Source organism: Podarcis cretensis, assembly GCF_951804945.1.
Source record: "Podarcis cretensis genome assembly, chromosome: 13".
NCBI classification, from domain to species: Eukaryota; Metazoa; Chordata; class Lepidosauria; order Squamata; family Lacertidae; genus Podarcis; species Podarcis cretensis.
In genome coordinates, this window is record NC_137182.1 from 20,273,745 (window position 1) to 20,301,316 (window position 27,572).

At 46.9% G+C, this 27,572-nt stretch overlaps 1 protein-coding gene across 6 annotated transcripts in view; it reads left to right on the top strand.

Moving 5' to 3' along the window:
- HDAC5 (histone deacetylase 5) overlaps positions 1 to 27,572 on the top strand; it is a 126,389-nt gene that overhangs the window by 38,311 nt on the left and 60,506 nt on the right. For all 6 annotated transcript variants that reach the window (XM_079949313.1, XM_079949316.1, XM_079949314.1 and 3 more), the window contains 3 exons: positions 17,489 to 17,757; positions 24,686 to 24,830; positions 26,389 to 26,506. In XM_079949313.1, coding sequence (XP_079805439.1) covers positions 17,489 to 17,757; positions 24,686 to 24,830; positions 26,389 to 26,506 — 532 coding nt within the window. The remainder of the gene's footprint in view (positions 1 to 17,488; positions 17,758 to 24,685; positions 24,831 to 26,388; positions 26,507 to 27,572) is intronic.

The window sequence follows — 27,572 nt, forward strand, 5'->3', positions numbered from 1 at the left end:
CAGTTCTGCATTTTCAAGAAACTATTGGGGCAGCAAGGGCGGCGGAAAAAGACTCCCCTTCTTAAGACAGCAAAGATAGGGATGGAAACAGCAAAGATAGGGATGGAAACACGAGGTTCTTGTTGAAATCTCAGAAGCTCGGTGTGGAAGGTAAGAACATAAGAAGAGCTTGCTGGATCAGGCCAATGGCCCATCTCATCAGGTATCCTCACAGTGGCCAACCAGATGCTTATGGGGGGCCCAGAAGCAGGACCCCTGAATCCAATATTGCTCTCGCCTCCTCTGTTTACCAGCCAGTGTGTCATGGTCTGGTTCACGGGCGATTGACGTCCCAGCAGGGGACGTCAGGACCGGGGACAAGATGGCAGGGTGGGAGCAGGAATGGGGCTGCAGAAGCCAGGAGTCAGGAAGCCAAGAGTCCGAGGGTCAGAAAGCAAGGAGTCACGAAGTCAGGGGTCCGAGGATCAAGAAGCAAGGAGTCAAGAAGTCAAGGGTTTGAGGATCAAGAACCAGGCAGTCAAGAAGCCAAGGTTCAAGGATCAGGAAGCAAGAAGCCAAACGCAGCAAGGCAGGAAGCGTGTTGCTGTGGCAAAGAGCCAAAGGGAAATGCTGACCTTATATCCCTTCCCAGCTCTTGCCACCAGGTGCTGTGAGTTACCAATCAGCCTTACCTGTGAGGCCGCGCCTTGCCTCTTCAGAACAAACTTAGGAAGGCCCCAGTCCTGCAAAGTCCTCTTGGTCAAAGGGCCTGGCTCCTGCACGCGCACCTGACACAGGCATCTTCACTTGGTCGCAAGTGGTTGAAAGTCGGGAGCAAAATGCGCCTGGCTTATTTCAAACACTGCTTCTATAGCAGGTTAACCTCTATAGGGGAACCTGTGAGGATTTGTCCTCCAGGAATATTCCTGGAAGAGTTTTTATTTCTAACAGTGTTCAATAGTTTTAAATGATTGTTTGTCTCCCTGCCCGCCCCATGTTTTTAGCTGCCCTTATTTTTATCTGTAAGTCACTTTGAGTTCCTGTCAGGGATAATGGTGGGGTATAAATAAATATATAACAACAGTACATACATTGCGTGCACAAAGTCACAGGTTCAGTTCCTGGCATATCCAGGTATGACTGGGGAAGATTCCTTTCTGAAATCTCCGGATAGCTGCTGTCAGCAGCCAGAGTTCATGATGCCACCTATCCACCTATCCCCTTTCAGATCCCTCCTTAAAAGCCTCTACGAGGCCTTTGACTTAATTCCAACTGTAACCCAGCTTAAGCATGTGTATCTGTATTTGATCTCATTCATCCCTGGCTGCAGAGAAAGCTGCCTTACACTGGTGCCTACTGGGCTATTATTTCAACCTTTCTATTTTTAAAACGTTGTTAACTTTTAAACCTTTTAATTATCTCAAGCTGCCGTGAGCTTTTATTGATTAGAGGGGTTTTTTTAAAAAAATTTAAAGCTGTGCCATTCTTTTGCTTTATTACTCTATAAATATTGCAGTTGGGGCTTTTTTGCTCTTCTTGTAGATTGTCCTGGGAATGCCCATTGGCCATTGAAGGGTGGTCATGCAAGTTGGGTAAGAAACTGTCAGTGAGGGGGCCTGGAGAGGGCAGGTGAACAGGCATTAATGGGCAATAGGAGTAGCAGCTGAGCAAGGGGAGTCCTGAGACCGACAGTGGGTCCCCTGTTGGAGTGTTGGCCCTGGCAGGTGCACAGTGACTCTAGCACCTGCAGCTGGTCTGGAAGGGCAGGATATGCATTTTATAAATAAATAATTCCAGGTTAAGCTACAGCGGTACCTCTAGTTACGAACTTAATTCGTTCCGGAGGTCCGTTCTTAACCTGAAACTGTTCTTAAATAGAGGTGTGCTTTCACTAATGGGGCCTCTTGCTGCCACTGCGCCGCCGGCACACGATTTCCGTTCTCATCCTGGGACAAAGTTCTCAACTCGAGGTAATTCTTCCAGGTTAGCAGACTTTGTAATCTGAAGCGTTTTTAACCTGAGGCGTTTGTAACTCGAGGTACCACTGTATTTGCCCATGTACTCTCCACTCTGGATTAATAACAAAAAGGGATCAGTGGCCTGTGTCTAGTTCTGGGCACCACAATTTAAGAAGGAAATTGATAAGCTGGAACATGCGCAGAGGAGGGTGATGTAGATGATCAAGAGTCTGGAAACCAAGCCTTATGAAGAACGGTTGAGGGAATTGGGTATATTTAGCCTGGAAAAGAGGAGATATGATAGCCATCTTCAAGTCACTAAAGGACTGTCACATGGAGGATGGAGCTACCTTGTTTTCTCCTCCTCTGGAGGCTAGCACCAGAACCAATGGCTTCAAGTTACAAGAAATGTGATTCCAACTAAACACCAGGAAGAAATTGTAAGAGCTGTTCGACAGTGGAACGGACTCCCATCAGAGGTGGTGGGCTCTCCTTCCTTGGAGGTTTTTAAACATAGGTTAGATGGCCATTTGTCATGGATGCTTTAGTTGAGATTCCTGCATTGCAGGGGTTTGGACTAGAGGAGGTTAAGGAGTGATATGATAGCCATGTTCAAATATATAAAAGGATGTCACATAGAGGAGGGAGAAAGATTGTTTTCTGCTGCTCCAGAGAAGCGGACACGGAGCAATGGTTCCAAACTACAAGAAAGAAGATTCCACCTAAACATTAGGAAGAACTTCCTGACAGTAAGAGCTGTTCGACAGTGGAATTTGCTGCCAAGGAGTGTGGTGGAGTCTCCTTCTTTGGAGGTCTTTAAGCAGAGGCTTGACAACCATATGTCAGGAGTGCTCTGATGGTGTTTCCTGCTTGGCAGGGGGTTGGACTCGATGGCCCTTGTGGTCTCTTCCAACTCTATGATTCTATGATTCTATGACCTTCAGGGTATCTTCCAACTCTGTCCCTTAACTGACCGGACAGCCATTTTCTGGGAATGCTCTGGCTTTGGGTTTCCTGCATCAGGCAAGGGATTGAACCAGATGATGTACAAGGCCCCTTCACATTCTCTGACCTTCTGCATGTTCCACAACTGAGCCATAGCCCCAGCCTCTTATTTTGTTTGCAAAACTCTGTAGATCACCACACGCACTCTTGGTTCTATGAAATAGGTAAATAATATTAGTAAGAATTAAGTACATTTCTAAACGTGTCTGATGCAGATAGAATGATAGCCAGATTTCAGAGTGGGAGACAGGTTGGCATGCAAATTTCCCCAGGTCTTTTTTTTGCACTGGAGTTCTTGATAAGTGGCCTTTGTTTACTCTGGTTTAGGAGAATCCCCTGGTTCATTTTTTAACTAAGAGTCAACAGCAGTCAGATGTGATGATCAAACCAGACCAAGAAGGGCAGAATGAACTCACTTGAGTCAGCATATGGAGCTAATGATCCTGTGGCCTTCTCTCAATCTTTTGCTCCTGATTAATGTTGCTTCTGCACTTGGGTGGCTAAGTGATTCCATCTTTCTAGATGTTGTTGGGCTCCCAACCGCTGCCATCCCTGACCATAAGCCATGTCTGATGAGAGTTGGGAGTCCAACAACATCTGGAGGGCCAATGGTTGCTGTGTTAGAGCAAAAAAAACTTGGGGGAGGGACTGATTTGTAGTAAAGAAACAGAACAGAGGAGAAGGTGCCTAACCCTTTCTCCACCCACTGCTTTTCTGCCACGGTTCTTCCCCAGCAGGCCTATCCCCAAACTCAGGGGGTGTGAGTTTGTGAAGGTAAAAAAGCACCTAAAACTCTTACACTTTTCTGCATAGATGCCAAAGTTTCTAACCTTTATGGCTGGGGATATTAGTTACTCTGTATTTACACAAACAAAATATCACCATCGGAATCCAAAGCCTTGTGGAAGAGCCATAGCTCAGTGTTGGAGCAACATACTCTGGATAAAGGAGATTCCTGTTTAGTCCCTGACAAGCTCCAGTTAAAGGAACCTCAAGTGATGGAAAAGATACTTACTTGGGAGTCTAGAGAGCTTCTCTCAGTTTAGTGTAAACCATTGGTCTTCAGCTGGTGGTCAGCATCCACTAGTGGATCACAACAGGAACATGGCCACCATGGTAAAAGATTAAGAAATGTGTCCTGAATGCAGTTTGGGATAAAAGTGGATCCTGGGTCAAAAGGCATTTGAAGATACCTGGTGTAGACAATACCCTGCTAGATGGATCAGTGTTCTGCCCCAGGATTTCACATCTTCATATGATCAAATTTTTGCATTGCTATAGGAAGGGGCAAAGAGCTCTGCATGGCACTTGGGCCTTGACAGTGCTCCTTGGCTCCCAATTCACAAATATATATTTACAACAGCCTACCTATTAGCTGTTGAGCCAAATTCAAGGTTTTGTTGCTGGTATTTAAAGGCCCAAACAACTTGAATTGGTTGGGGGTGCTTAGTCTTCCCTCACCTGTTGATTCTCTCCTGCAAGGGTCCTTTCCTTGAGATGATTTGTAACCTGTCTTTTTCCTCCCAGGAACAAGATGTAAGCCTAATTACCAGGGAAAATGGGCTAAAAGAGGTACGTTGTGGGATGGGGAGGCAAGCGAGAGTTGTAGTTGCCACCCAGCGTCTACAGAGTTACCTGTAGTGGACAGCCTTGTGGAGCAGAGAGCTTTTTGGCCTTGCATACTTCTTCTACTATTTATTTAATTATTGCATTTCTATTCCACCTTTCTTCCAAGGAGCTCAAGGTGTGGCGTACTTGGTTCTTCCCTCTCTCCATGTTATCCTCACAACAGCCCTGTGACTTTGGTTAGGTTGGGACTTAGAGACTGAGCCAAGGTCACCTAGCGAGCTTCATGGCTAAATGGGGATTTGAACCCTGGTCTCCCAGATCCTAGTTGTTGTTATTTATTTATGGATTCCGTCCCCCCCCCAACTCACAGTATTTACTTAATTGGCATTAAGTCAATTATCCAACGAAGTCACACGCAAAGTAGACCTGGTGAAATCAAAGTCCAGTGTGTCTACTCTGAGCATGACTCCCACCCAATGATAATAATTGTTATTACTGAGATTTGGAATTGTTAATAGCTGTTCATTTAATATATTGTGAGACACTTCAAGCACAGTATAGTGGGAAAGCAGCATACAAATAGGCTGATGGTGATGATAATTTGCAGAGAAGAATCAGCAGGTACTGAAAGCGGTAAGCCCCTTCTCCCTCACAAGCATCCTTAGTTAGGGTTGCCTGGTTAGGTGCATCCCAGATCCTGAGATTTGAGGGCCCAAACCTGAGACGTAGGGCTGGCCCCTGGTGATGTCACAGATGGAGGACCCTGGTTGCGTTTTGGAGGTTGGTTATGTAGATTGAGGTTAATTGGGAATGGGGAGAAAGGCAGACTGCATGCACAATCATTATTATTACAGTGGTACCTTGGTTCTCGACCTCAATCCATTCTAGAAATCCGTTTGACTTCCAAAATGTTGGAAAACCAAGGCGCAGCTTCTGATTGGCTGATTGACCCTGGGAACAATGCCAAAATGTTGGAAAACCAAGGCGCAGCTTCTGATTGGCTGATTGACCCTGGAAACAATGCCAACAGCTGAAACGAACGTTCGGCTTCCAAAAAACGTTCGCAAACCGGAACACTTCTGGGTTTGCGATGTTCGGGAGCCAATTTGTTTGTCAACTAAGCCATTTGGGAACCAAGGTACCACTGTATTATTATTATTGACTCACCCACCTGGAGATTCAAGCCCATCACCTGGAGGGAACCAGGGAAACCTGGAGACTTCGGGTCAGACCCAGAGGTCTGGCACCCCTACCCTGAACCCTGCATTTATACTACTTTGACAGGTGCCTGCTTGTGAGCAAGCCTTTCCTGAAGTAAGACATAATTTGGCACTTAAGCTCTTTCTCCTCTTTCTTGAGTCACTGCAAACTCTTATTATGTTAAGGAAAAGTTGGTTGGTGGGGTGGGGAAAGAACATGTAGTCCCTTAGCCTGTTGCAAATTAATTGCTTGCAACACAAGCCTGGCTTTTCCCCTTGCTATCAATTAAAACCACAGGAGCCTGCTTGTGAGGGTTTCCTATCTACGCAAATCTCTCTCCAAAGAGACCAATAAGTCTGTCCTTTGCAAGCACCGCTGGCTTCCCTCAAGGGGGCAAGCTTGGGAGAGAGAGCATTTATGCTACCATTTTTGTGTCTTCATGGCTTCCTCCTCTGGAGCAAATTACAGACTAAGCTTCATTCGCATTTAACAAATGTTCCTGATGGCCCTTTCTCTCTTCTCCCTTGTGTCGGATGAGGGATGGGAAGAAAATAATGTTTACTCCTTCCCCTTCTACCCACTTTCCCTTAAAATCTCTGGCTTTCAATGTTCTAGGCTTACCTTGCAAACACAAATGGAAGCTGCAAGGGGTGGTAAAACCAGCTTGCATGGAGGGGGAAGTTGTAGGGGACAAGTCAAGCTCTTTGCTTCCTTCCTGTTTCTTCACTAATGCAAATGACCCCTTTCTTGGGATGCTTTCCAAGACAGAGCATCTATTCCTATGCCTGCAGTATAATGTGTAGTTTGCCCCTGGTTGCACCATCCTCTCATTGGTTAGAGCATGGTGCTGATAACACCAAGGTAGCAGGTTCAATTCCTGTATGGGACGGCTGCATATTCCTGCAGCTGTAGGGGCAAAATAGATAGTGGAATAAGGGTGAAGCGCCCTTCTCTTGCCTATCAGTTTTCTGCTTGAAATCATGCCTTCCCCAGTGCTGCTTTGCAAAGGTGAACCAGCAGCTGGGCTTTGAAGACATTCAGCGAAAGCAGAACATGTTGTTTCTTGCAAGAAGGGAAGGCAAAACCTGGGATTTTAGCACATTGTGGGTCAGTGTCTGTGTGCCTTCCTCTTTGCTTGAGCCTGGATAAATGGAAAGAAATATTTTGGAGTGGAGTGGAGCTAGGGAGGACCCACCGAAGGCAAGTTTGGAGTGAAGCCCGTAGAAGAGCTATAAATACATCGAGTGTTTGTGGTGACGACAACCATAAACCTCAGCAGCTAAACCAGAATTTGGCAAAGGCTATTGGCTGAGGAATTTGGAGGTGGGTTATAAAACTCCTGAAAATAGATTCTGAGCAGGATGGAGCTCTTCCACACAATCTGGGTTTGCCAGCAAGGAATCTTGTCCTCCCCCCCTCGTTTGTGTGGTATGAAGGAAAGATGTAAATATCAAATGCGCACTAGTATGAAGTATTGGATTCAGCCCTCAGAAATCATGAAAGCACTGTACATGTCTTCATTTTGGGTGGGGTAGTGTTAGGAAGAGAAAAACAAATAAAGCAATGAGAATTGAGTGCAGGGGGTGAAATTATGACAGTGGGCACAGAGAAAAGAGGCAGGAGACAAATACGGTCTCCAAATGAAGATGCAAATTTCCTTTGGTGTCTGAAATTGCATCATGCGCCCCACTTTTCCTGTGTTTCCTTTGAGCAACAAAGGGGCTTGGTGGCACTTTGAAGACTAACAAATTTCCTGTGCCATAAGCTTCCCTAAGCCAGAGGTCATGCCTCTGATAAAGCACGCTTTGGCCTACAAAAGTTTAAAAACCTAACAAATTCCTGGTGGCAGAAGGTCCCGCCAAACTCTTTTTTTACTACGCTTCTGGGTTTCTCCCCTGCACTCCTTTTTAATGTTTTCTGGAAAGAGAGGGGATGGGTTTGTATGTATTGAGGGGAGGACACAAAGGCTAAGGTTCATGAGGAGTGGGAATGAGGGACAAGGAGTATGGTTTATTTTTAGATTAGTTATACAATTTTACGGCTGTCTAATCTCTTTTGGGGACACGGGTGGCGTTGTGGGTTAAACCACAGAGCCTAGGACTTGCCGATCAGAAGGTCAGCGGTTCGAATCCCCACGACAGGGTGGGCTCCTGTTGTTCGGTCCCTGCTCCTGCCAACCTAGCAGTTCGAAAGCACGTCAAAGTGCAAGTAGATAAATAGGTACCGCTCCGACGGGAAGGTAAACGGCGTTTCCGTGTGCTGTTCTGGTTCGCCAGAGGCGGCTTAGTCATGCTGGCCACATGACCCGGAAGCTGTACGCCGGCTCCCTCGGCCAATAAAGTGAGATGAGCGCCGCAACCCCAGAGTTGGTCACGGCTGGACCTAATGGTCAGGGGTCCCTTTACCTTTAATCTCTTTTGAGGGGTGGGGTGGCGGGACGTGGGGGTAGAGGGACTCAGTCGGTAGAGCATGAGACTTCTAATCTCAATGTCGTAAGTTCGAGCCCCACCTTGGGTGAAAAATTCCTGCATTGTATGGGGGTTGGACTAAACGATCCATATGGTCCCTTCCAACTCTACAGTTCTATGACTCTAGTGGCAGCTTCCATGGCAGACCATTGAAGCTGCTGTTACTGGGCTTATAACCCTCAAGGGTCTGTTGCTCTTGTTACTGTTAAGGAACTGAATCAGATTAGCAGAAAATTGGCATATTTTTATTTTTTTAAAAGGGGATATTTTGAAACAGGCAAAAATGACTACCAGAAACTGATTGGACTTGGCCCTGCAATATCCAGTAAGTGGCTTGAGGGCGTCAGGGGAAGGACCAATCAGGTTTGTTTCTTGGTCAGTCTCTCTAGTGTGGACAGAACGTTTGGAACCAGCTATGTGCATGGAGAGAAATATGAAACTCCCATTGTTATGATGGGCAGAGTGCACATGGAGGGTAGCGTTATATGCTGCAATCTCTCCCTTTCTCTCTCTCTCTCTCTCTCTCTCTCTCTCTCTGTGTGTGTGTGTGTGTGTGTGTACTGCATCTCTGTGTGCTCTCCGCACACATGCATATACAGTGGTACTTCGGGTTAAGAACTTAATTCATTCTGGAGGTCCGTTCTTAACCTGAAACTGTTCTTAACCTGAAGCACCACTTTAGCTAATGGGGCCTCCTGCTGCTGCCGCACCTCCGGAGCACGATTTCTGTTCTCATCCTGAAGCAAAGTTCTTAACCCCAGGTACTATTTCTGGGTTAGCGGAGTCTGTAACCTGAAGCGTCTGTAACCTGAAGCGTCTGTAACCCGAGGTACCACTGTAGTGTCTTGCAGAATATAATGTCCTGTGCAGGAGGGTTGGTACAGGTGTGTGGATAACTCCCAATCTCTAGCCTCAGTCCACTGTTGAAACTTTTGTTCCGACCTTGGGATGCTCACACAGAACTGCCTACAACATTTCAGTTTGTACTGTGCAGCAGCCACAGCTGAGAGTTCCCAGCCTGCTGATTAAGAGGAGAGAGGGAGAGAAAGAGAAAGCGCGTTCGTCAACACTTTGTCAGTCAGACCTGACCCCGCCCCCTTAATTTTTTTTCGAATTCAAGTAATTAATCCCATTTAAAACTCATGTTTGTTTTCACTCAGGGTTGCTTTGTAAAACAGAAAACCCTAAAAACTTTTACTACCCCAGGCTTGCAAACAAGACTGCTGCGCCCTATTTGTTTTGAATCTAATTTATGGAGGGTTTAATTAAAGTTGATGAATGGGGTCATTAATTAAAGTGGACCTGATTTTCCAGCAGGTTCGGGGTGGGCATTTCATTGGTGTAAAATCAATTGAAAAGGAATGATTGGTTTTGGGGTGGGGTGCAAATTAATTGAACAATTATTTGGAGTGATTTGGGAAACTTATTTGAAATGTGTTTGTGGATGGGGTGTGTGTGTTATTGGTTTGTTTTTGTTTTATCATGTGTTTTGTATTCTCATTTTGTATTTTTCTGTTGTGAACTGCCCTGGGATATTTGGTATATAAATTAAATAATCAAACAACTGTTTTCATTCTGTAAAATGTAAATACATTGGAGTTAAGTACAGAATTTCTAAATATGTGCCTATATGTATACAATAACATAAGCAAAGTTTATGCAGATTAGTATTTCTTTTGTTCTCTCTTTCAGTAGTGCATATCCTCTTTTTCTTAGTAGCGTGCAAGTCGCCTTCCTCATTTAATACTGGCATTTTTCTTCTCCAGTGATTAGATTAATAAGAGTGGAAGTAGAGAGAAAGTACCTGCCTGCCACATTTTTGGAAAAACCACTGATTGGAAATCCAATTTGGATAATCATTGGTGTGTGTGTGTGCACAAACACAAGTCCTAGTCCTGCAAGTAGGGTGCCCAGTTAAGCATATTCTAATTTATATGTATATATGCAAATATATTTTTAAAAATACTATAATTTATATAGAAATATACACATTCCATTAAGGACTGAACATGTTCAGGAGGTATGGAATGTTAAAGATAAACATCTGAAATTTTAAATATCTTGAAAATATCTGGAATATCTTGAAAATTTCATAAAAGAAAATAAGGACCTTCCCAACAAGTATAACTGCTTGAGCCTCCTCCTACCCCAATTCCAGATTGTAGAAGGTTCTGTTATGCTGTATTTATTCTGCCATAGCCTATAATAGGCTATCCTGCAATGGCTTAATTGTTTTTAAAAACTAAAGGGTATTTAATAAAATGCTTGGCCTCTGAATAGATTTGGGTCGTATTACACAATAGTGCTATTCACATACATTCAGCAGCATTTTACTATTTGGATATGTGGTTATGGGAAGGATGAAAGTGAAGAACTAGCAAAAAGAAAGAAAGAAAGATTTGGCCACAACCTTATTCTGATCACATGGTATAAATGCATAGAAGATGTTTATTCATTTTGTTTGCATTGCAATTGTCCTTTTTTTTTATCTCAAGCGCGCACAAAATGAAACAACAACAACAACAACAATACTGTTGCAATGCATTCCAGAGTATATTTCTTTCTCGGGGCACTCAAAAAAACCACAATTATGTTCTCTACAGTACTCTGTAAGAGAACTACAGTTCCCAGCACCCCTGAGAAACTGCAGTTCCCAGGATTCTTTGGGGGGAAGCCATGGCTGTTAAAGCAGTCCTAGAGTGCTTTAAATGTATGGTATGGATATGATGGGACACGGGTGGCACTGTGGGTTAAACCACAGAGCCTAGGACTTGCCGATCAGAAGGTCGGCAGTTCGAATCCCTGCGACAGGGTGAGCTCCCGTTGCTCGGTCCCTGCTCCTGCCAACCTAGCAGTTCGAAAGCACCTCAAAGTGCACGTAGATAAATAGGTACCGCTCCAGCGGGAAGGTAAACGACGTTTCCGTGCGCTGCTCTGGTTCGCCAGAAGCGGCTTAGTCATGCTGGCCACATGACCCAGAAGCTGTACGCCGGCTCCTTCGGCCAATAAAGTGAGATGAGCGCCGCAACCCCAGAGTCGGTCACGACTGGACCTAATGGTCAGGGGTCCCTTTACCTTTACCTATGGATATGACATGCATCCAGTTATGCGATAGGAATAGAAGGGCATCCTGCAAACACCCCAGATACACTTTGCATCAGTTGTCGGAAGCCAAGCTTTGCTTTTTCCAGTGGCTTGGCTCTTTTGCTCTGCAGTGTGTTGGTACGGCACATCTTATTTGCTCCTGATCTTTTTGCTTGTGGCCCGGATTTCGTGGATTTGATGGAGCGAACGTGTAAACTGAACACAGGCTCCAAGAACGGTACAGAGGAGGAACATGCAGTGGTTTTCGTTTTGGAATCTAAAACAGGATCGTACCTGACCAGTGCACGGATGCGAGAGGGGGGTCCCAGCACACACCCCACCCCACTCCTGATGCTACTCTGAGCTTCCTGAATGAAGGGACAGTGACACAAATGTGTGTGTGTCAGAGAGAGAGAGATTGGTGGCCCTAAAAACCCCTTCTGCCTCTTTGCTTAGATGGTCAGCAGCACATTCAGCTTCAGTCAAAGACTGCAGACATCTGTTTTGCCGCCTTGCCGCCTGTCTGCATCGCAGTAGCACACGCTACAGCGAATCACGGTTTTTTGGAGGGGGGGCAGCGGTGAAGAGAGAGGCTGCATTAGTATTCAGGGCGCCCGTCTCTCCCATCCATCCCCTGAATCATCCTTCCCCGTCCCACGCCGCCCCCAACTTCCTGTTTGGATTAAGAACAGGTTGTTCATTCAGCTGTGCAGGGCCCCTCACTCGCATACAAATGACACTGCGTCTAAGAGGCAGTTACTCACAACTGCAGAGGGTTCATTCAGCAAAGGCACCTGCTGCAATCCTGGAATGGGTAGGATTGACCGTGGAGCTGTTTAGGGCTTGGGGGAAGAGGAAGGAGAGGGAGAAGAGAGCAAGGAGCAGTTCTGATGTGTTGTTCTCTTCCTACGCCACCTTCCTTCTCTCCTCTCTCCCCCGCACAAGATTTCAGAACGATATTCCATGTCGCCCTTTCAAGGTCTTTCTATCTCGTTCCTCTATGCGGTTTATCCTGCTAGGAATGCAAGTGGACTCGGAGGCTGCAATAAATGAGGAGAGATGCACAAACGTTAGAACATTTGGGGGTTGTCTCCCGCCCCTCTACACACACACACACACACACACACACACACACCGGGCTTCAACCTGAAGAAGCTTTGGTAAGGCAGAGCAGTCTCAGAATTATGCATGTCTGCAGGGCGCTCATTTCAGCCGGAAGCCACTTCAATTTCACCTCTGAGCCGGATTTTGCACATCAACCTAGGAGAATGTTAAGTACAGTGGTACCTTGGTTCTCAAACTTAATCTGTTCCAGAAGTCCGTTCCAAAACCAAAGCGTTCCAAAACCAAGACACGCTTTCCCATAGAAAGTAAGGTAAAATGGATTAATCCATTCCAGACTTTTAAAAACAACCCCTAAAACAGCAATTTAACATGAATTTTCCTATCTAACAAGACCATTAATCCATAAAGTGAAAGCAATAAACAATGTTCTGCAGTCACACAATCAGTCAGTAGCTGAACTAGGTTACACACAGTCACACAAAAAAAGTCACAAAAATGCAAATTAAATAGCAAAAACAGACAGACCTCAGCGTAACACTCAAAACGGAAGTGTGGCCCTCAAATTGGAAGCGTAACACTCAAAACGGAGCATGTTCGGCTTCTGAAAAAAGTTTGCAAACTGGAACACTTATTTCCGGGTTTGCAGTGTTTGGGTTCGAAGTCGTTTGAGTACCAAGGCGTTTGAGAACCAAGGTACCACTGTAATAATAAAGAAGAGTTCCTCAGAGAATGTACAGAGTGTTATGTCCCCCCCCCCCCAATTAGAGTCTGTGACTTCTAGGCTGGTTGCAAGATGTGGTTGGTCATTAGTGAATAAAAGATACTCTGCGCATGTTCCGAGGCATTTCTGCTTCTTCTTTCTTCAATACTTTCAGTATTATTATTTTTTTATAGTTGAGGCCTGGCTCAAATTAAGTCTTGGCTTAATGCTTTCTGAGCACAACTCACAGAGCTTTTAATATACTGGACCACAACAAAGGCGAGCTTGAAAAGAAATGTGTTGGCCACACCTGGAGGAAAAGCTTAGCCTTTCCTCCAGGCCAGGTTTCCAAATATTTGACTTTAATGTGCGGAGTGGTGGAAAAGGTCATCTGAATGACCATTAACTCAAAAAAACATTGCAAGACAGGGCCTGCCATTGCCACAGCAGAGCCTGCATAAGGAGATAAAGACCATTGATTTTTGCGTCAAATTATCTTGCCTGAACTGGGTCATCGGAGTGTTTTACGCATGGGGCTCATGCTGAAAGTCACAGTGTCAACACAGTCACTAGGGCCAGCTGATAGAGGGCTTGTCAGTGTGTTGTTCTGCAAAAGGTCCTGGACATAGGTCACTCTTTTATCCACACACCCCTCTTTTCCCGTCCCTCCTTTTTATCTTGCTAATCTACCACATGAAATCTTATTGGGGACATGTTTCTAGCCTTGTTTACTGGCTCCCTGCAAACTTCGATTTCCCTACACACACACACACGTGCACACCTGTTTTCTCCCACTCTTAGCACAGAACTTAATTTCAGAGGAGGATAGACCAAGGGACTGTCGAGTCCAATCCACTTGCTGTGGGGCAAAAATCGCAGGTCTTGCACACTTCAGACCACCTTGTTGCTCCCCACAGCCAGAGCTTGCCTTGGCTTACTGTAACCAGGAAACAGAACAAATAGCAAAAAGTGACGGGTGTAAGCAAGCCAGCTATACACTTGCATTAGTAGAGAGACCCAAAAGCTTTGGATCAGCTTTGAGAGATGTGGAATAAAAGCAAAGAGAGTGTATGTTGTGTAATGCTGTGCCTTTTGTTGTTGTTGTTGTTGTTGTTGCAAGCTTGCAGTGTCCAGGGGTGGTTCATAAGAATGTAAGAAAGAGCCCTGCTGGATTGGCCAGCGATCCAATCCTGTTCTCACAGTGGCCAACCAGATGCCGGTGGGAGACACACAAACAGGACTCTTCCCTCCTGTGTTCCCCTTGTGTACATACGAGCTCATATTGCAGCAGGAGCCCTTGAAGGAAGACACTTACCAGAATGCATTGGGCTTTTGAACATTTCTACTCTTCAGGAACAAACCTTCTAATTCAGTATCAAGTTGGGGCATACTGCTTCCCCCCCTTGTTTCGTAAGTTTGGTGCTGTACCCGCCTCCCCGTCTTCACCCCCCATCCCGTTTTCTATTTTGCTTTGCAGGCTTGGTTCAGGATCTAAATAAATGCTAAATAAATGTGAGAACAAGCATTCATTAACCCCCAGGTTTCCTTTTCTTCCACCCCTCTTTCCCCCATGCTGCCTTTCTCACCTCTCGGTTGACTGCCACTCTTTCTTCCTCCCCCTCCTTTCTGCGAGCAGCTGTTGTTTGGCTTCCTCTATATTTAGTCCCTGACTTCTTTGTCTTCTTTTGTGGCTTTTCCTCCTCCCCTCCTCCCCACCCTCCTGTTTATAATTATGACAGAACCCCAGAAAAGGAGGAGGAGGCGGATTTTGCTTGGTGAAATGGTTCGTCAGCTGCTTGTTGCAGAAGCTCCTAACTTATCCTTGCTGCAGTGCCCGTTTCATGCTCTGTTCTTCTGGGGAGGGTGAAATGGCTTGCCGGGGGGGGGGAGGCGGGGAGTGTATGAATGTCATAATCGGAGGTGGGTCTGGGGCCCCATGTCATGTACGCACGCACACTCACAAGCACGCACGTGTGACTTCATATTAAAAAGAAATAAACAGCGCATGCTTTTTTACAACAGCCTGCAAGGAGTGGAAGCGGAGGGTACGCATCTGATGAGTCACGAAAGGCCTTGTTCATTCACAGTGTGCCAAAAAAACGGCTGCGGGTGACTCAGATCTGGTGCCTGGGACAGAAGAATGGTGGCGGCAGTGATGGTGATTTGGGGGGAGGGTGGAAAGGCCTGCGAAAGATTGGAAAATGTCACAGAGGTGCTGCTTTGTGATGGTACTTCTTCCCCACCCCCCCAAAAAAGGAAGCGGAAAGAAAGAGGTACTGAGGCCTAAGATCTGTACCATCTGTTTGGAAAGGCTTTCTCTTTATCCCAGATGATTGCGGGCTTGCTGTGATGGAAGGGTGCTTTGCACATGCCCAGTGGCACACTTTGGTTCACAGTCCTGCAGGGCTGAATCACAGCACTGGGGACTAGCTTCTAAGGATAAGCTTCAGTGTACCCTGGCTGAAATACAGCCGTATGCATGCCAGAGTAGTCCCAGATTTGAAAACAAGCACTGCTGCGTGGTGCCTCTGTTTAATTGTGCACAGAGCGTGTGATTCCTGAAGTTGATGCATTCTGGGGGCCTCAGCAGTGCTGGTCTCTGACATTCCACATAATTTGAGGTGGTTGAGTGCAGGCTGCACTCTCCACATGGATGGCATCCCATCATCCCCCCAGGATACTTCCTTGCCAATAGTGCCCTGTGGGGTTCAGATGTGGCTGGCCTGTGGGCACACGCTAGCTTTTGAAAGCTTCCTCCTGCAATGTTACCCCCAGTCACCTGGGACTTCCTTCTCCTCCTCTGTAGTGGTTCTTCAGCTGATAAAGGTCCGGTGTAGTGGTTAAGAGCAGTGGACTCGTAATCTGGTGAACCGGGTTTGATTCCCCACTCCTCCACATGCAGCTGCTGGGTGTCCTTGGGCTGGTCACACTTCTCTGAAGTCTCTCAGTCTCACTCACCTCACAGAGTGTTTGTTGTGGGGAGGAAGGGAAAGGAGATTGTTAGCCGCTTTGAGACTCCTTAGGGTAGTGATAAAGCGGGATGTCAAATCCAAACTCTTCTTCTTCTGTGCAGGCAGATGCACGGCCTTGGCAGTCTTAGTTGATGTTTGGATGGACTAAGGCAGTTCAGGTGCAGCAGCTGAAACAGGAGCATACCCTGGCTTTGGATGGGCCAGGTGCCTAAAGGTCATGGCAGTGCTTTGCTTTAAAAAGGAATATGCTGGTAGAGATGTCTGTGGAGAAGGCCCCACAGTGTCCTAGCTTGCTTCTGTCCGATGTTTCTAAGCCAAGAAACACCTCTTCTTGACCTGAGCAGTGGCAGCAGAAGTAACCAGGAGGAAAACTCCTGCTGTCGTGCCATTAGAGCTCCACTCAAGCAGAAAAAGCAAGAGAGTTTCCAAAATCTGGTTTACCAGATTTAGGAGTAAATAGTGCACCAGCAGTCCTCCAACCTGGTTTCCTCCAGAAGTTCTGAACTACAACTCACAGCATGGCCAGTGGTTCCATGGCAGTCTGGAAACTTGAACAAGAGCTCTTGATGTTGTTTTGTTGTTGTTGTTTAGTCATTTAGTCGTGTCTGACTCTTCGTGACCCCATGGACCAGAGCACGCCAGGCACTTCTGTCCTCCACTGCCTCCCGCAGTTCGGTCAAACTCATGCTGGTAGCTTCGAGAACACTGTCCAACCATCTCGTCCTCTGTCGTCCCCTTCTCCTTGTGTCCTCTATCTTTCCCAGCATCAGGGTCTTTTCCAGGGAGTCTTGTCTTCTCATGAGGTTGCCAAAGTATTGGAGCCTCAGCTTCAGGACCTGTCCTTCCAGTGAGCGCTGAGGGCTGATTTCCTTCAGAATGGAGAGGTTTGATCTTTCTGCAGTCCATGGGACTCTCAAGAGTCCATGCTTGAATGTAATGCTACAGGCATTATGTTTATTAGAACTTTTCACAGAACTAGAGCAGCCTAGATCACTGGTCTCCAGCTGACCGTGGGGATGGGGGACCCCCAGTGGGTTGTGGCCTGATCTGAGGTGGGTTGCGACAGGAGCACTACCACCAGCAGTAGTGTTTTTTTCTGGGGGGTACTCAAGGGCACACAGTACTGGCACCATTTCCCCCCTAAAGAAAAGCACCGATTACCACCATGTGAACATTCAGGATAAACAATTTAAGAAATGGGTCACCAAATGCATGCTTTGGTTAAAAGTGGGTTCTAGGTCTGAACAGGCTGGAGATACCTGGCCTAGATCATGACAGCTGGCAAATCATTTTTTAGCTTCCGGAGCGCATGAAATGGTTGGGCAGACTGCGTGTATCTGGTTGGACAGAAACGGCCTCTATTTGCTCCCTTAAAAAAGCAACACACACACTGCCGCTGCTGCCACCCCATGATCTCAGCCCCCATTGTTGTGTAGAGATTGCACCGCTGCAGCCATTGTCCATCTTCTCTCTCTTTCTCATCCCCAGCTGTGGACTTGAAACCGGTACTTCCTGTGGTGATGCAGAGCTCTTGCAACAGCAGGAGCAGCAGCACCAGCCCGGTTGACTTGCGGATGGATGCCCGGCCCAGCTTGCCCACTGTGGACCCAGCCGTCCGGGAGCAGCAGCTGCAGCAGGAACTGCTGGCCCTGAAACAGCAGCAACATTTGCAGAAGCAGCTGCTCTTTGCAGAGTTTCAGAAGCAGCACGAGCACCTCACGCGGCAGCACGAAGTCCAGTTGCAGAAGCACCTCAAGGTAATCTGGAGGTGAAACCGGGAAGATTCTCGGCCACGTAGTCCATACACCTCGCTCAGCGCCACCCATTCTGACTGGGAGCATCTCTCCCGGGCCCTCAGCCCTGCAGAAATCCTTTCAGGTGGAAATGTTTGGGCACAGCACCAGGGACTGCGTACCACAGAGTGAGAACCACTCCTGCATACCAATGACTCTGTTTCTCTTTCTCCACCAAAGCCCAGGTGTACCAGTGGGTTCTACTAGAATGTGGGTGGGAAACCTTTCCATAAGGGCCACATTTCCCTCAGGGTAGCCTGCCAGGGGCCACAGGCTGGTTGGGGTGGGGGAAGGGCTGAAGCCAGTGGGTGTGGTATTCCCCCTCCTCACTTTGTGCTGCCTCCCTAACCAAGTTTGCAGTGCCTGCTGTTTGTTTATTCATAAGGTTTCTACCCTGCCTTTCTGAATCCTCATTCAAGGCAGCTTGCATAAATTGAAATCAAACTTACCTACTCAAGACTCTTCTGAATTGAAAAGCTTTCCCTAGTTTCTGATGGGCAGGTGCTGCGATTTGTTGCTGCTTCGTGGAGCCAGTGTGGTGTAGTGGTTAAGAGTGGTAGACTCGTAATCTGGTGAATCGAGTTCGCATCTCCGCTCCTCCACATGCAGCTGCTGGGTGACCTTGGGCCAGTCACACTTCTCTGAAGTCTCTCAGCCTCACTCACCTCACAGAGTGTTTGTTGTAGGGGAGGAAGGGAAAGGAGAATGTTAGCCGCTTTGAGACTCCTTCGGGTAGTGATAAAGCAGGATATCAAATCCAAACTCTTCTTCTTTTTCTTCTTCTTCGGTTGCTATTGTATTGGCGCTGTCAGTGTGCGCTGGATGACAACTCCCAGCATCCTTGGCCATTGGCCACCCTGCCTGGGGCTGATGGGAGTTGGAGTCCACACAACACCTGAAGGGATGCTTGTTAACTGTAGAGGATGGGGGCTAAGGGTTTTGAGGAAGGGACCTTGCTGCCGCATACCGTATTTTTCATCCCATAGGACGCACCGTCCCATAGGACGCACCTAGTTTTTTTGGGGGGAAATAAAGGAATTTTTCCCCCCTTTATTTCCCACCCAAAAGCAGGTCGGGGAAACTGAACCAGGTCGAGGAACGGCGCTGCGCCTCCCTGCTGTCCCCCGAGCTTGTGGGGCTGGCCGATGTCTGCCTCAGGCGGCAGGCTGCTATCCGCAGCGTGGGGAGCCCTGCGGGGAACTCCTGCAGGGCTCCCCACGCTGCGGATGTCTGCCCGGCGCGAGGGGCGCTCTGCTTCAGGGCGCTTCTCGCACCGGGTGGCAGGCTGCTATCCGCAGCCTAGACAGCCCTGCGGGAACTCCCGCAGGGCTGCCTAGGCTGCGGATGTGTTCCCGAAGCGCCAGGCGCTCTGCTTTCAGTGTGCCCGGCGCTCCGGGAAGCAGGCTGCGGATGTCTTCCTGAAGCCTGGAGAGCGAGAGGGGTGGGTGTGCACTGACCCCTCTCACTCTCCAAGCTTCAGCGAAAGCCTGCATTCACCCCATAGGACGCACCCAGATTTCCCCTTCATTTTTATAGGGGAAAAAGTGCATCCTATAGGGCGAAAAATACGGTATTTATGTTGCTTGTCTCTGTTTCCCCTGTTTAGTATAGCGCTGTTAGTATTTGATGGTTGCACCTTAGGTGATTGTATTGCCTTTCATTTGCGGCTTGCAGTATGTCCTCCTAGGTACCCTTGTGGGTTGCCAAGCAGTTGGTATAATAAATGGCCACCAGTTGTATAGACTTTGGGGGGGGGAATGATCCCCTGGAATGTGAGTGGGAATGGAGCGGCTGCCCTAGGAAGAAGCAGTTTGGAACGTTTTAGTTCAGAGAAAAGGCAAGTAAGAGGCAACATAATAAAAGTTTATTGAATGATGCATGGCAGGGAGAAAGTGGAACTAAAACTCATGGCCATCCAATGAAACTAAATGTTAGAAGATTTAGGACTGGGTCATTCCACGTCAGTTCAACGCGGCCATGCCACCCACCGTCTCGGATTTGATGAAACTTGGTGTACACCCTTCCCTTATGGTTGAAAGAAACCCCCTTAAATTTTCCCCCTCTATCTCAAGCGGTTTTAATTTTATAGCACTTCAAAGTTTCATGAAATCCTTGTGAATCATGATGAGGATTTCAGGGGAAAATCCTTGTGAAACATGATGAGGATTTCAGGGGAAAATACACCAGCACTCAAAAGATTTTATAAATGCCCCCCCAAAATGTATAAATGTAGCTTTTTTGGTGGAAAAAATGAGGTTTAGAAAACCTAAATTTTCAGCATGAGGGCACGATGGAATCAAAAGTTTTTGATGGTGAAAATTATTGCAAAGACATGCCAATACTCAACAAAGAATAAAATTTATGGGTCTCTGTCAGGGAACTGCCATCAGGAGGGCAGGTGGTGGAAGGGCTCACGGAGGTCAGGAGAGACTCGGCAGCAGAGGAGGGAACCAGCAGGGGGAGAGAAGGAGCTCCAAGGGAAAGTGAATCGGAGGGATGGCTCAGAGAGACTTCCAGCGAAAACAGTGGGGAAGTTTCAGGACCTCCTATAGGGACACCCACCCCTCGCCATAAACTCTCGCGCCGAGAATCCTGAAGACGCGTTTCCGTTAAGGAGCTTCTATGTTGGAAGCGCTTCCGCAAACGCCCACTGTCGGATTCTGCCAGCGATTGAGGGAGTCATGTTTAAGGGGCTCCGCTATAGACAGAGCTTTGATAACCAAGCCAAACTCTTGGCTTTACGCACAAGCAGCTCATCATCCCATCACAGTCTCTTATGTCATCTAACAAAATTTTACATTTTTTGGACATCTTGGGGGGGGGGGAATGGCTACTGGGTACAACTTTCCTACAATCCATAGCTGCAGTAGAAAAAATTAATGAAACAAAGTTGTTCGTCTTAAAATCTAAAATAATATTTGTTATTACAGGTGGGGGTTTTTTCCCCAAAAGTTCAGGCTTGTTTTTCAGTTTAGGGTATTTAAAACTATGAAAGTTGGCTATATCGTGAAATCAATCTAAAAAAAAACAAACTGGTCTGAAACTTTAAATGCTGACATGTAAGGAAATAAGACCTAGCAAGAAAAAGATTAAAAGAATGTAAAATTATGCATTATATTCAATGAGGGTTTATACCAAGTTTCATCAAAATCCGAGATGGTGGGTGGCGAAAACCTTGTTTTTTGTGTTGATTTGATGTGGAATGACCTGACTGATAGGCAGCACATAGTCAAAATATGGAGGCAGTGATGGCCACCATCTTGGTAAAGGTAAAGGAACCCCTGACTATTAGGTCCAGTTGTGACTGACTCTGGGGTTGCGGCACTCATCTCGCTTTATTGGCCGAGGGAGCCGGCGTTTGTCCGCAGACAGCTTCCGGGTCATGTGGCCAGCAGGACTAAGCCGCTTCTGGCGAACCAGAGCAGCGCACGGAAACACCGTTTACCTTTCCGCCGGAGCGATACCTATTTATCTACTTGCACTTTGACATGCTTTCAAACTCTAGGTTGGCAGGAGCAGCGACCGAGCAACAGGAGCTCACCCCGTCGCGGGGATTCGAACCGCCGACCTTCTGATCGGCAAGTCCTAGGCTCTGTGGTTTAACCCACAGCACCACCCACGTCCCTTCCACCATCTTGGAGATGCCTTTAAAAGAGGGTTAGACAGCTATACAGAGAAGAGAGTACTAGCCACAATGGCCATGCCCTACCTCCAACCTTTGCTTCTCAATACCAGTTGCTGGAAGCCACGAGAGAGGAGAGTGCTCTTGTGGTTTCCCACAGACATCATCAGGTTGGCCACTGTGAGAATAGGATGCTGGACTAGATGGGCCCGTGGCTTGACTCAGCAGGCTGTTCTTAAGTTCTTACGTTATGTTCATTCATTTGTTGTATATTGCGTTTTGCCTATGCTCGAGAATACAGATTACTAGAAACGATGAATCACGCACACCGCTTTCATACTTGAAGGAGCATAAAAGGGGGGGGGGGGCGGGAATCATGCCTTTCAACTAGAGCTGACTTGGAAAGCGGTGACTAACACACTGCCTTTGTGTGGTGGTAACAATAAGCCCTAGTCTAGCACTATGAGAACGAGCCTACGTAAGCTTCAGGCTTGCATTCTTCCCTCTCCTCTGATTTGGCCACGAGGAGGAATGTCGGAACCCCCTGGCTTTAAACTAACAGTGTTTATGTCCCAACAGGGATTGTTCTTAGTTTTAACTATGGTTTGTCGAAGCAACTCAGCTTCAAGCCATCGTTAACACTCGTGGCAGTCTGAGGCTCTCTCAGGCTCATTCTCATAACACTAAACTTGGTTTAGCATTACGATACGATACGATAATCTTTATTGTCATTGTCCCATACAGAACAATGAAATTGAAAAAAATCTACACCAGACATTCAAAAACCGACAAGCGCTGCTATCCCAGCATGGTTAGCCCCCTAAAAACTCTGATACCCCATAATTAAATACAATACACTCCCATAGAGACTCCTTACACTGCGTTTAAAACCAAAATCGCATTTGGATAGAAACTGTTTCTCAGGCGGCTAGTCCTAGTCTTTATAACCCTGTACCTTCTTCCAGAAGGCACAAGCTGAAAGAGATCCTTTCTGGGGTGTGCACTATCTCTGCAGCTTTCTTATGACACCTGGAAGCATAGATTTGATCCAAGGTGGGAAGAGTGCACCCAATTACTCTCTCCGCAGTCGTTACAACCCTGGACAGCATTGTTTTTCCCCTGACCGTGCAGCTCCCAAACCACACACACATTATGTCTGAACAAATCCTTCCAACTAATGTTGTACTCCGTGGCCTGCTGCTCAAACTTGAAAATTAGTTCTGCATAATACAAAAGTCATCAGCATTATGTATTGCCTGAGCATGCTAGCTTCTGGGGTCGGGACAAACAATGTGCATCACTTTTTGTCTCAAGCCATTGTCCCACACTACGTCATCCCAACTTACTCAGTTTTGTCAGAGGTTAAGTCTGATTGTGTGCATAAAACCACTTATTCATCCATCATGGCACCTTTTCAACTCTGGTTTCACTTCCTTTGAGTTTTTTTAAAATAATATATACCCGCCCTCTTAGTTGCCTGGGCTTGGAACAGATGTTTTGTTTACCATGTGATTGTCTCCCTTCAGCTTGTTCTTTATAAGAGGGAGCAACCACACAAAGTCCCCAATCTGCACAAAGTCCCCATTCTCTCCCTTTTCACCCCCCTACATCATTTCAGTGCCAAATTCTCCCCCTGCATTGAAACGGTTACAGTGGTGCCTCGCAAGACGAAATTAATCTGTTCCGCGAGTCTCTTCGTCTAGCGGTTTCTTCGTCTTGCGAAGCAAGCCCATTGACGGCTTAGCGGATTAGCGCTATCAGCGGCTTAGCGGCTTTTAGCGTCTTATCAGCTTAGCGGATCAGCTGATAAGCGGCTTAGCGGCTTAGAAAAAGGGGGGGGGGGAGGGAAAAAAACCCTGCAGGAACTTGCAAGACATTTTCGTCTTGCGAAGCAAGCCCATAGGGAAATTCGTTTTGCGAAGCGCCTCCAAAACGGAAAACCCTTTCGTCTAGCGGGTTTTCCGTCTTGCGAGGCGTTCGTCTTGCGGGGCACCACTGTATTTGCTTCCAAAAGTGCCATTGCAATTGGCACCTATGGGAGCAAATAGCAGCCGGGGAGGGGGAAGAGGAATTTGGCAGGAAAAATCAGGTTGCGGGGGTGGGTAAGACCCAGCCACCTCTACTTGTGTCTCACAGTCCTGATCTGGATTCTTCACCCTTTTTTGCAGCTGTTACTTCTTTAAAGAAAAGAAAAGGGGGGAGGGGAGAAAGCCCAAGAATAACATGGAACCTTCCCAGGATAGGATGCTTATTTTTATTTAAGTTTTAATTGATCTGTTGGTTTTGCAACATTTATATTTTGCCTTTCTGCCCAGCAAAGGCAGCTGACGGCAGTAAACAAAGCAGAAAAGGGCCGGGTTCAACAAAGCAGTTGCACAACACGAGCTGGCACAATGAGTCCTGCTAGTGCAGTGGGGCTTCCTACCACCTCTACACCCCCTCCCCAGATCATCTCTGTGGGAGAACCCCCAGAACAGCATGCGGTGAGAAGGGAGGGGAGCTAGTTCTGCTTGGCAAGCGGAAATTCTTGCGCTGGTGGCAAAATTGGCTCCATGTTGAATTCCTCCCACAGCCTATAACAAACAGGCAATAAAGCAGCTAATGAAGATTGTGCAAGAGGGATTCCAGCACCGGCAGCCAATGAAATCAACTGCCACTATAATTATTATTATTATTATTATTATTATTATTATTATTTATTATTTATACCCCACCCATCTGGCTGGGCCTCCCCAGCCACTCTGGGCGGCTTCCATAGAAACCAAAAATACAGTAAAATATCACACGTTAAAAACTTCCCTGAACAGGGCTTCCTTAAGATGTCTTCTGAATGTCAGGTAGTTGTTTATCGCTTTGACATCTGCTGGAAGGGCGTTCCACAGGGCGGGCTAAACCAAAGCACCCTCTTGAGAAAGCAGTGTGCATGCTGAGCTTCCAAAAACCAGGGTGCGAGGGAACAAAATGGATTTCCTATAGAAGGGCGCCACTACGGAGAAGGCCCTGTTTTTAGTACAGGAGGCAGAGCCTCAGGGGAAGAAGACCTGAGCGACTGGATATCAGAATTTTGAAGGTCTCTTTTGCAGAGGCGTCAGCAAGGCTCCGTAAAAAGCCCCTGGACTATGGTATTATGAAGTTGGAAGTCTGCATCAAAAGATTGCACATGTTTATGTCTGGGTTTTGCATGCGAAGGCTGGCAAGGGTGGGTGGGTGGGGGACAAACACACGGTCCCCTGCAGTCCCCCTAACTCCCTCCCCATCTCCCCTCTGCAGCAACAGCAGGAGATGTTGGCAGCAAAACGCCAGCAAGAACTGGAGCAGCAGCGTAAGCGAGAACAGCAGCGGCAGGAAGAGCTGGAGAAGCAGCGGCTGGAGCAGCAGCTCCTTATTTTACGCAACAAGGAGAAAAGCAAAGAGAGTAATAAATATATATATATTTATATTTGTATTGAGTTGCGTTGGTTAGACTTGGTATGCTGAGGACTTGAGGATTTCACACTTTCCCACCCCGGAAGCAGCACAGTAGAAAGAATAAGATACAGCATGGGTAGGCAAACTAAGGCCTGGGGGCCGGATCCGGCCCAATCGCCTTCTAAATCCGGCCCGCGGGCAGTCTGGGAATCATTGTGTTTTTACATGAGTAGAATGTGTGCTTTTATTTAAAATGCATCTCTGGGTTATTTGTGGGGCAAAGGAATTTGTTCTTTTTTTTCTTTTCTTTCAAAATATAGTCCGGCCCCCACAAGGTCTGAGGGACAGTGGACTGGCCCCCTGCTGAAAAAGTTTGCTGACCCCTGAAATACAGTTAAAATTGCCGCTGTTTCCCTAGAAAAATAGGTGTCAGAACTCACCATGAATGCCCATCTTCTTCTCTTAGAATGGCAACGGCGCCCACCTGAGAGGTGTCTGAACTGGGTTCTGGCAAGTTCTGGCTGGGGGGGAAAAACCCTGTGATAAGTGAACAATTCTAAAAGTATCATTCTAGATTTAGCTTCCATGCCTCCATATGCCTTAGGAATTGTTGAATGAAGGGCTGGTCACCCCCATGCAAAAGCCCTTTGAACTGTGGTTTTAATGAAGAGGGTTGTGAATTTCTGCAATGGAATTTATAGCAGCCTCACAAACCTGCGGTTCCCAAGGTTCCTTTAGGAGGAGCCTCAAACAGGTTTGCTTGAAGAGGTGAAAATTAGCGTGGCTGCTTAAGAACCTTAAGCTTAAGAATGCTGCTCTGTCTGTGATACATATTTAATTTTTTTGAATATGGCTGGTTCACAAGAAGCCATCGATGCATCTGGTTTGGCCCTTAGATTGAAGGTTTGACAAATAAATAAACAAGAGTGGCGCTTTACAGGGACACCTCAGTGACAGAGCCGCATAGACAATCCCCACCTGTGGCAAAGGAGAGGTGTGTTTTTTCAATCATGTGCTTGATTGAGGTGGAGAGGATTGCAAACAAAAGGGCAGCCTGGAGGGTGAGGTGAGAAGGGCAGTTATCCCAGAATACAGTGCAATAGTGAAGCATTGCATTATGGGAAATAGTGTTCTGGTCGCTACCATTGCCATGGGGATATATACCTTGCACTTGTGGGGAGTGCAGTGTGGAAGTTGGAAAGCTCTGGAATTAATTCTGGAATTTAAGGAGTCTTTTATACTGGTAGACCATACTTCTGCTGGATCAGTAAACCATGGTTTATTGGACCAAGAACAAGGAAGTGTGCCTCCTCCCCATGTGCCACAATACAGCATTTCAGAGGCTTGTCCAACCATAGTTTCTCGCTGCATCAAAACTGGGAAAATGTGGTTTATTCTCCAACTAGAAACCAGGCAATTAAAGGCAAATGGTTTGTAGTCAGAGATTAAACCACAGTTGTGTGTGCACAAGCACAACTCTCATTCTTAGTCTAATAAATCATGGTTTCTGGGATAGAAAGTCCCAGAAGGGTTTATCCACGAGTGTTTTCCTAACTCTTCCACAGGTGCCATTGCCAGTACCGAAGTGAAGCTGAAACTTCAGGAGTTTCTTCTCAGCAAGTCTAAAGAGCCAGCAACAGCAGGCGGCTTGAACCATTCCCTCCCTCAGCACCCCAAATGCTGGTACGTCTTACCACCTTTGCTTCTGGGCATTCATGCCGGGTCTAGGACAGGACGTCGGTGGGGTGAGAGTTTACCACTGGAACGAGTGTAGTAATCTCAAGAGAGAAGGCGTAAAGTCTGTATTTCGGCATCTGGGAGACTCCCTTTTCCTTCCACACATCTGTCTCCAGTTTGCCGAAAATTTGACTGGTGTGTGTGTATTGCATGTTTGTTTTCCTCGGCGGATAGTAGTGGGTGGATAGAGTGACCCTTTGACCATCCAGTAGCTACCCTGATTGAGAATACAATGTTATGCTAAGGGGTAACTTAAATATTCTTCAGCATGCACACTTAGTAAATGGAACCAAGGGTGTGATAGATGGCCCTGCTTTTAAAAGGAATAACCTTGTGCATGGACCTTCAGTTATCTTATCTTAAAGAGCTTTAAAAGAGGGGTGAGATAAATTTGTGGAGGGTCAGGTAATCAATGGCTAATTGTCATGATTCCTGTATGGTACCACCCTGCCTATGAATTTAAGCCGCTGTGGAATAACAGCAGGAGAGGGCAATTGCATTAATGCCTTGCTTCTGGACTTCCCAGAGGCCTCTGGCTGGCCAGTACAGGAAACAACATGCAGGGCTAGATAGGCCTTTGGTCTGGTCGCAACAGTGCTGCTCTTCTGTTAATTACATGTGCAAATTATACCTGCTCAAGGCGAGCTGCTCCTGTTGTCTCTCCAAGAACTGATTTAGATGTGATGGAGCATCTCCACATCTCTCTGTTGCCCAGAATAGAATTTTCACATCCCGCCTCCACTCCAAGCCAGGAGGTTGGGGTGTGTGTGTGTGTGCAGGCACGCGAACACAAAGGCAAGTATTCTATTTCGGGCAGTGCAGAGATGTGGGGGAACAGGAAATGTGAGGCACCAGTGTGCTTCCTCTTCTGTCCAAAACACCATTGCGCTGGAAGGCGTCAGAACATCCTCATCGTAAACTGTATAGCCACCAGCCAAGTCAAATTTCTCGAGAGAACCATCACTTTCATCGCAGGGATGATAGCTCAGTTACCAACCCAGCTTCTCTAAGT